The sequence below is a fragment of the Neoarius graeffei genome, chromosome 12 (assembly GCF_027579695.1).
Source record: "Neoarius graeffei isolate fNeoGra1 chromosome 12, fNeoGra1.pri, whole genome shotgun sequence".
NCBI classification, from domain to species: Eukaryota; Metazoa; Chordata; class Actinopteri; order Siluriformes; family Ariidae; genus Neoarius; species Neoarius graeffei.
In genome coordinates, this window is record NC_083580.1 from 9324630 (window position 1) to 9338809 (window position 14180).

Here is a 14180-nt window from a genome sequence, read left to right on the forward strand (position 1 = left end):
CAGATGCTCATGACGTAGCACATTTTGATCACGTGGTTGCAAGTCATCTATACCGTGAGTAGAGAAAAACAAAATAGCAGAGCGTGTTGCTGAATCAACCAAGGATGAAATAAAAACTCTACTCGAAAACAAAACCCCAAAAATTGTTATCAAGTATTTAAAAGAAACAGAAATAGCTAAAAGAATATAGTCCCCCTGCCCGAAAAAATCTCCTGTCCCACACTCCAGCCCCGTCGGTGACGATAATGCACTTTTAAGTTGGTTTGCCAACTGCCAAAAAAACCCTAAAGAAGAAGAAGAAAATACCAAAAATACCAAAAAATAAAGCAAGAAAATATGGAATAAAAGTATTTGAAGGTAAGAACGTATCTTTTTTAAAAATTATTTTTCAAGAATTATTATTATTATTATTATTATAGCATTTTTCACAAATTGCTCCTGTCATTTCGCCGGTTGGTTTTACAGTCTAAGCGGAAATTATTTTGTCGGACGTTTTGTATAAAGTTTTTATTGATCGAATTTGCAAAAAATAAAAATGCTCCGTTTCTCAAAATCCAGTGAGTGTGCCTATAATAAAACAGTTATTCCACTCAATCTCGTCGTACATGGCTTATAGACAACTCGGTGCTAGGCGCCTCATCAGCCATCAGCTCATGTACGACTCGATTTCATGGAATAACTGTTAAGTAGCTCGTTGCTACCTGCCTATATACGGAATCCTGTATGCAAAACGCTGCCGTATTACAGGAATAAGCACATCTGTCGTGTTTTATTCCTTATTTAATATACCAAACATACTTATTTTCCACAATCTATGACATGCCTCTGAAATGCTCCTTCGGACACCTCTAGACACCTAAAGTGTAGTTTAGTTCAGTTTTTGACTCTTTTTTTTTTCAGTACTGCATAATTTAATACTGAATATGTGCTGTATTTTTTTTCCTGAGTTTAATCTTTTCCTCCAGTTCTTATCTTAATCCCTTTGTTTGGCCTGAAAAATGTCTGTAAGTACTGTACATCCTTACGAAGAAGAAGTCATTATCTTGTACTGTGTATTGCTGAAAACGTATTTAATTTATAAGGTCTTTTTTTAGTCCAATGCTGAGATGATTCTAATTTCTGCTAGTGCAGCAATATATATATATATTTTTTTAATTTTATTTTATGTTCCCATATCCTTCCTTTAATTGTTGTAGTTGTAGTTACGCTTTCTGTAAAACACTAACAAATGGGCTGGAGGAACATAAAATAGAAAATTATAATATTATCTCATAATTCTGCTTTTCAATTCTACACAACGCAATCTGCAAATCTTTTAGTGTTATCACAAATACTTGCAACATGAAATATAAAATACTAGACCAGAATTATGTACAAGAAGACTATATATATATATATTTTTTTGTAATGACAAATACATAAAAAGAAAGATCACTGTTTATGATTGCAGATGTTCATCTTTGTCCATCTTGAAAAATTCACCTCTGAGAAACCAAATGTTTCCCACATTCACACTTTGGAACAATAGTCTATTAATTCCAGGAATTTCCATGGTTCGAGTCTGAAACTGAGGGCTTTACATCAGGAGAAGGACAATTTAGATCCATCAAAGTGGCTCGAGTTGGATTAAAAAAAAAAATCCAGAATCCATAACTCACATGTATTGGTTTATTGTATTTTAATTAAGCTAATGCACAAATTCTAACACACATTTTGTGCGTTGTTTTTTAAGTCACAGCAAGTGCAAAAAATGTCTTATAATCCAGGAAATACGTCCAGAAGTATGTCCGGCATTGATAAGTCTATATGCAAAATAAACTGACGGACTTGCCTTGCACCATAAAAATGACATCAGAGTAGAGAGGGGAGTTGAAGATGTTTCCCAGTGTTTGAGGACCAGGCTGAGAGCGCGGAGCTGCCGTGTCCCTGAGGGCCTACACAAAGAAAACAGCAGCCAGCAAGTCATCTTATACAAGTAGTTGTGCTTTTCCAGCAGACAACATAATACGAAACTATCCAAAATCCCATTCCTTTTGTTGAAAATCAGAGGTTTTGTGGGGTGTTTGCCTTTCCCACGTGAGGCTACTGTTAAAACTAGACTGCCTTTCAGATTTTCCAAGTGTAGGTCATGAAAATAATTTTCCCTGACACTCAATTATTTTTGTCTAGTGGACTGAAAGCTACAGAATTCAAATCACAGACTTCCAATTTTGTTTGTTTTTTAAAAATAGAACAATTAATGAATTTAAAGCCAAGTGGCCCTGAATTCTCCGCTATTTTTTCCTGCTTCATCCATGACTCAATTCAAGATACTACGTCATGCGTCACATGGTGGGCTTTCCCATTCGCGTAAGGCATTGTGGGATACAAATTTGAAACAGGAGAGAAAAATGGAGGATGTGAGTGTGCGAATGAAACGTGAAAGACCGACTACAGTAACGGAAAGAAAGCAAGAAGAAATGACGTTATGTTATATACGAAGGAAAGGAAATGCAGGACCAAACTAATAAATATCGGCGCTCAGCGAGCACCTCGGTGTGATCAGCTGTTCGTTTAGCGACAGAATGATGGAGCTGTCAGTGCATGGTCAAAGGTAAACCTGTAGATGGCAGTAATGCAACACTGTGGATGCCAGCTGCCGTAAAACCCAAAAGAAAAAGACGACGAAGAAGGTAAACCTGTGCATGCGGACGCGGACTTCCTCTGTCCGCTCAACTGCGCAAAGCGAGCAATTTCATGCACATTATTTCCTCGGGAATCCCTTCAAATTAAATAATTTCCCAGCCACAGAATGGCCTGGGGCTTTTTTTTTTTTGAGATATTACAGAAATAAACATATATCACAATGACCAAATTTCAGAGGGAACTAAATTTCACCGATTTTATGAAATCGAAAGGCCGTCTAGCTTTAATAGTAAATATGACCCATAGTAGCAAAAACATCTGATTTACATTTACTTCAGCATTTGTTTGACATCAAGCAGCATTAAAGCAGCTGAGCAACTACAACTTTCCATTTTTCTTTCTGCTTTAAGCGAATATTATTACTCACTACCACGGATGGTTGGTATCCCTCGGACTGAGCCCTAAATTTTGATTTCTGGTATCATTGCACTCAACAAATGTCTTAAAATTGATTAGATTAGTTTGGAGGTTTGTAGAGTAGCACCACCAATGGTCAAAAGAAAAATACACAGAATGGGATAGTGAGGCTGGGACTGATTTTGTTCTAACCCAGACTGTAGATTCATGCAGTATATCAGTGACAGTCATGTCATGCGATTATACTGAGTAAGCACATATTATTCAGTCTAGGTACAAATTACACAAAAGGACAAAAGATGGTAGGACCATAAGTTTGTGTTTAATGTTTGAGCTAAATATTTTACCATGTTTGGTATTCAGTATTCAAATAAACACAGCATGAACCTATTATGGCATTGTGGACTTGAAATGCTTAAAAAAAGAGAGAGAGAGGGATCACAAATGCAGTTGCCTGTCTGCCTTTAATAAACTTTAATAGTGCCCTATATCATTCTTACAATTCCATCGATAAGACTTTGTGATACAGTGAACTATTAGCTCGACTAGACCCCGAAGCCGCCGCCAGGCGCCGCTAAAACCGCCATTTAGAATTTGAGCCGCCGCCAGCCAATAATTTTGTAAGCCAATTTGAGCCGCTATCTAATAAAATTTGGCTGAGCCACTAAGAATTGTGTACATCAAATAATGGGTTTATCCACATCATGAGCTACAAGAAAAGTGACACAAACATGATCAACTGTACACACTAGTAGTAACACAATAGAGACGTATAGGCATACACTGTAGAGATTTAGAACTGATATCACAGCACAGAGAGCCACCACAAGCTTGCCGTTGTGACTACCTGTCTGGCTTCCCGCCCCTCACACCGTTACCACGATACACTGGGGAACCCGGGAACCCACCCAGAGCATCAATCGACTCCGATATCGACGAGATGGCTGCATTCTTTGCCGCTGCTGAGGGAAAGTGTAAAGGTATTTTTTGTTTGTTTGTTTGTTTCACATACTTCGAGATTGATAAAAAAAAAAAAAATTACTCCACCACTCTACTTTCATCATAGTAAGATAGCTGCCAGTCCTTCACTGGTCATTGCTAGTGAGAGTAGATAGCTAGATGCCTTCTTCGAACAATCCAGATTAGCTTATTATTAGCATTGAACTACAATCTTGCTAGATTTATATTTACAATGAAGTAAGAGACCAGGGGACCTGTGGTAATTTGCTATTTATTCCCCCCATTTGTTTGATCCGTTCGCCCGGATATATGCCACACAGTGACGTCCAGTATCAGCCATTTGTAGCCATAAACATTTTGGTGGCTGCAGCAGCCATTAAGGTTTTGGCTGAGTCAGCTAGCCAGCCAATAATTTCATCAGCCAGCCATTATCCTGAAAACAAACGGCTTCGGGGTCTAAGCTCGACCCTAATAGTGATTGTGTTGTTGAGCTATTTAACAGTTATTCCACAAAATCGAGTTGTACATGAGCCGATAGCCGACGAGGCAAGTAGCGCCGAGTTGCCTGTAAGCCATGTACGACGAGATTGAGTGGCATAACTGTTTTATTCTATCCACATTCACTGGATTTTGAGAAACAGAGCATTATTATTTTTAGCAAACGCGATCAATAAAACCTTTATCCAAAATGTCCGACGCTTAGAATTTAAACAAAATGTGCGAAACGACAGGAGCAATTTGTGAAAAATATGTACTATGATAATAATAATAATTAAAGCCGCAAGCGGCCTCGACGGGCCCTCGCGCCAGCGGCCAAGGGGGGGCGGGGGCATGCGTCCCCGCGAAATACCTTCCACAGCTTCTTCTGCAAGAGACATTACTCCCGCAATGGCGACAAAGCACAGAATTGGACACATGGCAACGATAGGGTCTCGCACTGTACGGTGCTCGGGCCCTAATAATAATAGCGCCCCAATAAGGGTCTTGTAAAGAGTTTGCTTGGCAAGTTTGACAAATCAGAAGCTGCAATAGCATTTCTGCCATAACCAGCACCCCCAGGGGCGAAAGTACACAAAATTTGGCGTACAGGTCAGGGGAGCTATGAAGAGTTTGCGTATGAAGTTTGATGACAATTGAGTAAATAGAAGATGAGATATAGATTTTTGAAGAATAAAATTTTAGGTTTTTCCCATGTCAGTAGGTGGCGCTGTGCTGTACATGAGCGATTATGAGTTGGAAAAATAAGTGTGTACAACAGCAACGCACTATCACAAGGTAGTGGTGTGAAGGAAAAGCATTATGGAATTATTTACCAAAAACCCGTTTTGGAGCAATTGCGTCGGCCAAAAACAGCGCCCCCCATGGACGAAAATTCCCAAAATGTGGTATACATGACATGGGAGGTAGAAAGAGGGTGGCCGTGAAGTTTGACCAAATTTGAGGAAAGATTGGAAATTTTGCCCAAAAATAGCGCCCCCAGTGGCGAAATATCACAGAAAGTGAGTAACATGTCAGAAGCCCAATGAGTGATCTGCGTGTGAAGTATGAGCAGTTTTGAGCAAGTAGAAGATTTGCTATGAATTTTTAAGCATGTAAAATTTTGCATTGAAAATTGATTGACGTATAACTTCTGAACGGTCTATGCTACGTGAAAGGTATTTAGAAACTTCTGTCAGCCATGTCTGTAGATGATGTGTATCAATTTTGGTGACATTCCTATGAACGGTCTAGGAGGAGTTGCGCCGTCTTCGTGGCCATGCATTTCGCACAAAAGTGAAATTACCTCACTTCCTGTTGGGCGTGGCTAATGCATTGGCATTACATTTTTGTCCGGCTTAGTGAGATACATATGCGTACCAAATGGCATGCCACTACTACAAACTACATGGCAACCAGGCACCTTAATGCGGGAGGCCAAAATCACAACGAGTTAGGGGGCGCTATAGAGGCCCTGAGGCCCGCCTGGATCTGGGCTTCTGGTTCTCAGTAGCGGTGGCAGTCTAAGAAAAAGGAGCCAAATTTCGTGCGTTGTCGACCATGGCAAGCGCCCCAATAAGGGTCTTGTAAAGAGTTTGCTTGGCAAGTTTGACAAATCAGAAGCTGCAATATCATTTTTGCCAGAACCAGCACCCCCAGGGGCGAAAGTGCACAAAATTTGGCGTAGATGTCAGGTGAGCTATGAAGAGTTTGCGTATGAAGTTTGATGACAATTGAGAAAATAGAAGATGAGATATAGATTTTTGAAGAATAAATTTTTTGGTTTTTCCCATGTCAGTAGGTGGCGCAATGCTGTACATGAGCGATTATGAGTTGGATAAATAAGTGTCTACAACAGCAATGCACTATCACAAGGTAGTGGTGTGAAGGAAAAGCATTATGGAATTATTTACCAAAAACCCGTTTTGGAGCAATTGCGTCGGCCAAAAACAGCGCCCCCCATGGACGAAAATTTCCAAAACGTGGTGTACATGACATGGGAGGTAGTAAGAGGGTGGCCGTGAAGTTTGACCAAATTTGAGGAAAGATTGGAATTTTTGCCCAAAAATAGCGCCCCCAGTGGCGAAAAATCACAGAAATTGGGTAACATGTCAGAAGCCCAATGAGTGATTTGCGTGTCAAGTATGAGCAGTTTTGAGCAATCAGAAGATTTGTTATGAATTTTTAAGCATGTAAAATTTTGCATCAAAAATTGATTGACGTATAACTTCTGAACGGTTTATCCTACGTGAAACGTATTTAGTAACTTTTGTCAGCCATGTCTGTAGATGATGTGTATCAATTTTGGTGACATTCCTATGAACGGTCTAGGAGGAGTTGCGCCGTCTTCGTGGCCATGCATTTCGCACAAAAGTGAAATTACCTCACTTCCTGTTGGGCGTGGCTAATGCATTGGCATTACATTTTTGTCCGGCTTAGTGAGATACATATGCGTACCAAATGGCATGCCACTACTACAAACTACATGGCACCCAGGCACCTTAATGAGGGAGGCCAAAATCACAATGACTTAGGGGGCGCTATAGAGGCCCTGAGCCCCGGCCAAGTTTGGGCTTCTGGTTCTGAGTAGCGGTGGCAATTCTCGGAACTGGCGCCAAATTTCGTGCGTTTTCGCCCATGGCAAGTGCCCCGAAAATGGCCCAACAGCGGAGAAAAATAAAGAAGAAGAAGAAGTAGACGGAAGAAGAAGAAGAAGAAGAAGACGGAAGAATAATAATAGTGAACTCTTACAAGAACAATAGGGCCTTCGCCCATAGGGCTCGGGCCCTAATAATTCTTGAAAAATAATTTTAAAAGATACGTTCTTACCATCAAATACTTTTATTCCATATTTTGTTGCTTTTTTTGTATTTGTTGGGGTTTTGTTTTCGAGTAGTTTTTATTTCATCTTTGGTTGGTTCAGCAACACGCTCCGCCATTTTGTTTTTTGTTTTTCTCTACTCACTCTACTCTGATATCCTAGTAGCCAATCAGAGCATGCGATTGCTCATATCCAGTGAATGTGGATAGAATATAAGATTTTAGACCTTCTGCTACTGAAAATTGCTGTGTTGTACTGTCCAGTATAAAAGCTAGCTTAGTGTATTTTATAAGAAAACAACGCCAAATTTTTGAGATTGCAGATTTTTACCATAATATGCCATAATGCCTTGTACAGCAGAAAAATTTCATCATTACCGCCCAGAGCTCCTTGCAAATCGACTTCTTCTAGTAAGTCCACTCCTATTACCTTTTCCCTCCCAACAAACGAGCGTATTCGATCCATCAGCTGTGCCACCGCTAAAGGGTTCTTGAGCTTCTCAGCCAAAGCCTCCTCCAGAAACTCCCACTCCCAAGCCCCTGTGTGGAAACACACACACATACACACACTTGCTTATACTGATCTATTAACATACTTCATGGCATCATGATTTGGCTGTCTAGACTTTCAAATTAGTCTGAAACTTGGACCCTGGCTGCATATGAAATACCTGCTTACTCCGGAGCTGTTAGGCTTGTAATATGTACGACAGCTTTAATAATCTGTCGTGTAAAAAGAGCTTGATCCTAATCTTACACCTCTTGTAGTGGCTGCAGCAGATTTTGTCTTTCATTGATGATGCTTATTAGAACAACACAAGCTGGCATGCTCACAGCACCGTGATTGAGCAACCTGTCAGAAATTTTTATCTCATCAGGTATTGGCCTTATAGTCATTTTTGACTCGTCCTGTTTGTTTGCAGTGTGGATGGATTTTTCTATCCAGCTGCAGTGTTTCCGAGCATCTCCACTGCCCTTGAAGCAAAGAATACAAAGAGCCTGCACACAAAGACATTATATATCAGCTTAGGCTGAATCACATTGGTATGACTCTCACCTTCTCACAGCTACACGTGTCGTAACACTGATGAATATGTCTATCAGTTCTACCAGTCATAAATCCAGACTCAATCTCTGGTTGAGCTGCGGTCAACTCAATCTATGATCATTAACGATTTATAGCGGCAATATTGCATATTTCTTCTTTTGATCTTGGATTCTGGGACGGATTTCTAGCCAGCGCATATATATACGGCTGATGTGAGCATGAAATCACAATTATGCATTCAGTACCACATGTCTATAGATGCAACACATCCCACGTGAAGACACGTCTCAGTCTCTCTCTCTCTCTCTCTCTCTGCACCATCCCCCCTTTCTCTTCCTTTGTCTCTACATCTTAATTTCACCCCTTCTCTCCATCCTCTGTTTCTTTCTACCTCCCTCTCCCCTTTGCAGTATGTTTATGTTTGTGTTTCTCTCCTCTGGACCATACTAATCAGCTTTACCACCCTGGGTTACATGAGTACCATCACATGTACACGGAGAGCTGTAAATCTCACATGCACAGACACACACACAAGAAAAATGCTCCCAGTAATGAAACAGTGCCTTGGGGGAAAAAAAAGTCCTTCTACTGAAACACAAAGGAAAAATCCGGGCATGGAGTGGAGGAGATAAGGGAGGCTTGCCAGTGGTATTTTCGCTGTTAGAACAGTGATTTAGTAGCAAACGACTCCCTGCTGAGAAAATCTCAGGATGCGTCTTTAACTAATGCACCTTAAAACAATGCCAATTTCCTTTCCTATTTTCCCACGATTGAATATGTTCAGCATGGTTATGAAATAATTAACTTTTATACACAGTGCATTAATTAAGGCTACACCCCAATTGAAAACAATAGAAAATCTGCTTCCAAACTTTTAACGACATTGGACATCGGACCGGTGCAGGATATCAGAGAACGTTTCCTTCATGATTATATGATCGATCAATATTACTATTTTTAAGACTGAATTCTTTTTAAGTATTTAGTGTGAGCTTTAATCTAATTCAGTTATTTTCAATTCCTTATCTAACCTGTCTTGTCACCTGTCGTAGATTAGACGTTTGAATTTGCATCGTTCGATAGGGAGTTGCTGACTGAAGCAGATGTAATAGAGAGTCTCTATAAGATTATACAGAAAGATAAGAGCAAGTTGTGCTGCCAGAAATGGGGACCTGAGTCTCGGACTTGTAACTCAGTTTGCAAAATCAAATTTGCAACTTTAAAGCTCATGACTCACAACTCAGACGTCAAAGCTTATGACTTGACTCTAACTTGACTCTGATTTCAAATTGAGGCAACCCAACTGGATTTCAAAGCTTATAACTTGTAAGTTGGCTCAGTTTATGATTCATAATTGAGTCAGACTTCAGATTATGACTCATAACTCGAGTCGAACTTCAAAGCTTATGACTCATAATTGACTCAGACTTCAAAACTTATGGCCCATAACTTGACTCAGACTTCAAATCCTATGACTCATAACTCAAATCGGACTTCACAGCTTATGACTCATATTTTGAGTCAGACTTCAAAGCTTATGACTCATAATTTGAGTCAGACTTCAAAACTTATTAGTCATAATTGACATAGACTTCAAAGCTTATGACTCATAACTTGAATCAAACTTCAAAGCTTATGACTCATAATTTGAGTTAGACTTCAAATCTTATGACTCATAATTTACTCAGACTTCAAAGCTTATAGCCCATAACTTGACTCAGACTTCAAATCTTATGACTTGTAACTCAGACTTCAAAGCTTATGACTCATAACTCAAATCAGACTTCAAAACGTATGACTCATAACTCAAATCAGACTTCAACGCTTATGACTCATAATTTGAGTTAGACTTCAAAACTTATGACTCATAATTTGAGTCAGAATTCAAAGCTTATGACTCATAACTCGAATCAAACTTCAAAGCTTATGACTCATAATCTGAGTTAGACTTCAAATCTTATGACTCATAATTGACTCTGACTTCAAAGCTTATGACTCATAACTCAAATCAGACTTCTAAATGTATGACTCATAACTTGAGTCAGGATGCAAACTTTAGGACTCATAATTTGAGTCAGACATCAAAACTTATGACTCATAATTTGAGTCAGTCTTCAAATCTTCTGACTCGTAACTCAGACTTCAAAGCTTATGACTCATAACTCGAATCAGACTTCAAAACTTATGACTCAAAACTCAAGTCAGACTTCAAAGCTTATGACTCATAATTTGAGTCAGCCTTCAAAGCTTATGACTCATAAGTCAACTCAAACTCAAACTCAGACATCAAAACGTATAACTTACAACTCAAATAGGATTTGAAAGCTTATGACTCGCATCATGGCTCTGATTTCGAAGTTTAGATCACTCAACTGAAGTCAGACTTCAAAGTTTATGACTCATAACTGAGAAAATTGTTTCCTTTGGATACAAATAAGAAAAACAGCTCCATCAAAACGGGGTGTCAAAGTATCTGACACAACCAGCAACTTCATTATTCAGTAAAAGACACATGAGAAAAATTGAACTTAACACAAGTTAGTGGTCTGAAACAGGCAAGTTAGTGCAGCACGCTGTGGTGATGCCTCAGTCTGAAAATAAGGCAGCATGATAAAATACGATACCATGCTGTGTCTTGTGAACTTCTTTTACATTTTTCATCAACAGTATTAGTATTATTATCTAAGAGTCATAAATTCATCGGGACACAAATGTTGATTTGAGAGTGTGGGACTCGGTTATATGACTCATAAAAGCTAACTCGTAAATTACTCAGGGTTGCTCTCACTCCTTTTACATTATCCTTCATCTTTCAAGTTTTTTCTTTAGATTTCTTATTTCTTGGAAAAGGACTGTATTTGTGTGGGTTTTTTTTGCTGTTGCTGATGTCTTAACTGTAGTGGATTTCTAAATATTAAAAGCCAGTCAGCTGCTAGAAAAATAGACAGTATGCTTTTTTATGGTGCTTTTTCAAGGTCTCTGCCATTTAAAACCTCTTATGTGAGCGATGAAGAAGGAGAAAAAGCACCAGCAACACTCGGCACATAATGTCCTGAAAATGGTTGAGACTCAGCCATATAATTTCACATATTTTCATGTACTCACCTCTGTAGAGAAACATCAGCGTCTCCCACATGCATATACACAACAGCGGGTCCTTCACGACTAGCCGGGAAAGTTGCCCAGGTAGGTGCCCATCTGTCCGGGTCAGGTCATCCAAACCACCATCCCATGTGGACAGCAGAGAGTGGGGGCTATCTCTCTCCCGGCAAGCACATCGGGACATGGGCCTCTCCCACGCCTGCCTTCCCACCAGCAGCTGCTTGAAATAAGGGCTCACAGCACTTAAAACAGCTGCATGCGCCCATCCCAGCTCCTTCCCAGAATCCCCAGCATAAAAGACCACATCAGCAAACTGTGCGCCACGCTCCAGCAACCACTGCAGGTCCTGAGAGAAGCTTGACTCTTCCACTCGCACTGGAGGAAGACGTGCTGCAAGACAGCACAGAGGTGAAGGGAAGGCAGGGTGATGCATATAAATTAGTAAGGGGGAAAAAGGACGTGGAGGAAAGCGAGATTGCAGTGAGGGATGAATTAATGCGAGTGGAAGCAGAGAGAAAGAGGAAGCAAGAGGGTTGAAAATGTCAAGGGAGGAGGAGAAAAAGATAAGATAGTCAAGTTGAGAGGAATCGAGTGCAGAGGATTAGAAAGGTTGTCAAATATTCAGACGGCATGAGGGAATGATAAAGTATGAAAGAAGCCAGTACTGGATTTGTACAGAAAGACTAGTCATGGTAACATTAAACAGCTACAGAACATGCTTTTGATAAATCGTTGCATTATCCAATTTTGGCGGGGTTATTTTTCCAGGATTCTATCCTGTTCTACGCACCATAAAAAAAAAAAAAAAAACCTAATGGTGCTGGACCAGCATCAACAAACTACCCAAAAGCATTTGGCTCCATTCTCTGGAGGATTTTTTTTTTTTGCTTGCAGTCTATAAACTAATGTTAGTTTCTCATATTTCTTTGTGTACACTTCCACATTCTGAGTCATTAAAATATCAGGATCAGAGCTGTAAACACCGGATCAGTATCACATCAGATCTAATCCACTGACGTACTCTGTTTTAAGGCATAAACACATTACGGGAACTGACTAAACACAAATCTTGCAAGGAACAAAGGAACATATTGTGAGCAACACTTTTACTTCCTACGACAATGAGCCATCGCTTTGTGTTTAAATACACTAATTAGGAAACACTATAATTATCTAAACAAATATAAATATATAAGTCATTGTAAGATCAGCGAACCCACACCCTCGGATGATCACAGGACACAGTTTGTACTAAAGCAGACTACTGTTGCACCTCTGGAGAAACAGTTCAGAGATATTGAACAGATATTGGTACTGAATTTTTTTTTTAAATGGAAAAGAAAGCTCTATTTTTGTTATTCCATTTGATTTTATTAATTATGTTCTTATCCAGGGCTGCCCAATTTGGTGCCTGCAGGCTACATTTGGCCCTCACTCCCTTTGTTTTGGCTGGGCATTTGACAAGCATTACATTACTTTAATGGTATTTAGCAGACGCTCTTATCCAGAGTGACATACGACATATCCAGAGCAGCCTGGGGAGCAGTTGGGGGTTCGGTGCCTTGCTCAAGGGCACTTCAGCCATTCCTGCAGGTCCAGGGAATTGAACCGGTGACCTTTTGGTCCCGAAGCTGCTTTTCTAACCTGTAGGCCATGGCTTCCCCATGCTCATGCTAATTCTCCTCTTATTTTGAAAGTGCCTAACTGTAATGATGATGAAACGTAATTTTTGTGCAGCTAAAATTGACATAATCGGAGTTTTACAGCAATTTACAGCACAGCGCTGTTAAGCCTCTGTATCTTTGTCTATCTATGGTCTTATCGATGAAGAATGATGGTAGTCTCTCTCGCTCGCTCTCTCTTCACTGTTTTTCATTTTTAATATTTTGTTTCAGTATATGGGTGGCACGGTGGTGTAGTGGTTAGCGCTGTCGCCTCACAGCAAGAAGGTCCAGGTTCGAGCCCCGTGGCCGGCGAGGGCCTTTCTGTGTGGAGTTTGCATGTTCTCCCCGTGTCCGCGTGGGTTTCCTCCGGGTGCTCCGGTTTCCCCCACAGTCCAAAGACATGCAGGTTAGGCTAACTGGTGACTCTAAATTGACCGTAGGTGTGAATGTGAAGGTGTGTGAATGGTTGTCTGTGTCTATGTGTCAGCCCTGTGATGACCTGGCGACTTGTCCAGGGTGTACCCCGCCTTTCGCCCGTAGTCAGCTGGGATAGGCTCCAGCTTGCCTGCGACCCTGTAGAACAGGATAAAGCGGCTAGAGATAATGAGATGAGATGAGATGAGATGAGATGAGATGAGATGAAATAATAATAATAATTTTAAAGAAATGCTCATGTGCTGTGCATGGCTCTTCTGTCACTGGCTTTGAGTCAGCCAGTCAAGATGGAGTAGGGTTTTTATTATTTTGACATTTTATTTTAGCTTTATCATAATATTAATTTTCTACAAAATACAATATATTTTTAACAGAATGTAAATTCACGTAGGGCGGCATGGTGGTGTAGTGGTTAGCACTGTCGCCTCACAGCAAGAAGATTCTGGGTTCGGGCCCAGTGGCTGACGGGGGCCTTTCTGTATGGAGTTTGCATGTTCTCCCCATGTCCGTGTGGGTTTCCTCCGGGTGCTCCGGTTTCCCCCACAGTCCAAAGACATGCAGGTTAGGTTAACTGGTGACTCTAAATTGACCGTAGGTGTGAATGTGAGTGTGAATGGTTGTCTGTGTCTGTG

At 40.4% G+C, this 14180-nt stretch overlaps 1 protein-coding gene across 5 annotated transcripts in view; it reads right to left on the reverse strand.

The window, feature by feature from the left end:
- rhobtb3 (Rho related BTB domain containing 3) overlaps nt 1–14180 on the reverse strand; it is a 56719-nt gene that overhangs the window by 16365 nt on the left and 26174 nt on the right. For 4 of the 5 annotated variants that reach the window (XM_060935487.1, XM_060935484.1, XM_060935483.1 and 1 more), the window contains 3 exons: nt 11453–11839; nt 7730–7839; nt 1832–1934 (listed from right to left, as the gene is read on the reverse strand). In XM_060935487.1, the coding sequence (XP_060791470.1) occupies nt 1832–1934; nt 7730–7839; nt 11453–11839 (600 nt within the window). The remainder of the gene's footprint in view (nt 1–1831; nt 1935–7729; nt 7840–11452; nt 11840–14180) is intronic. The other variant, XM_060935485.1, reaches the window with a different exon arrangement.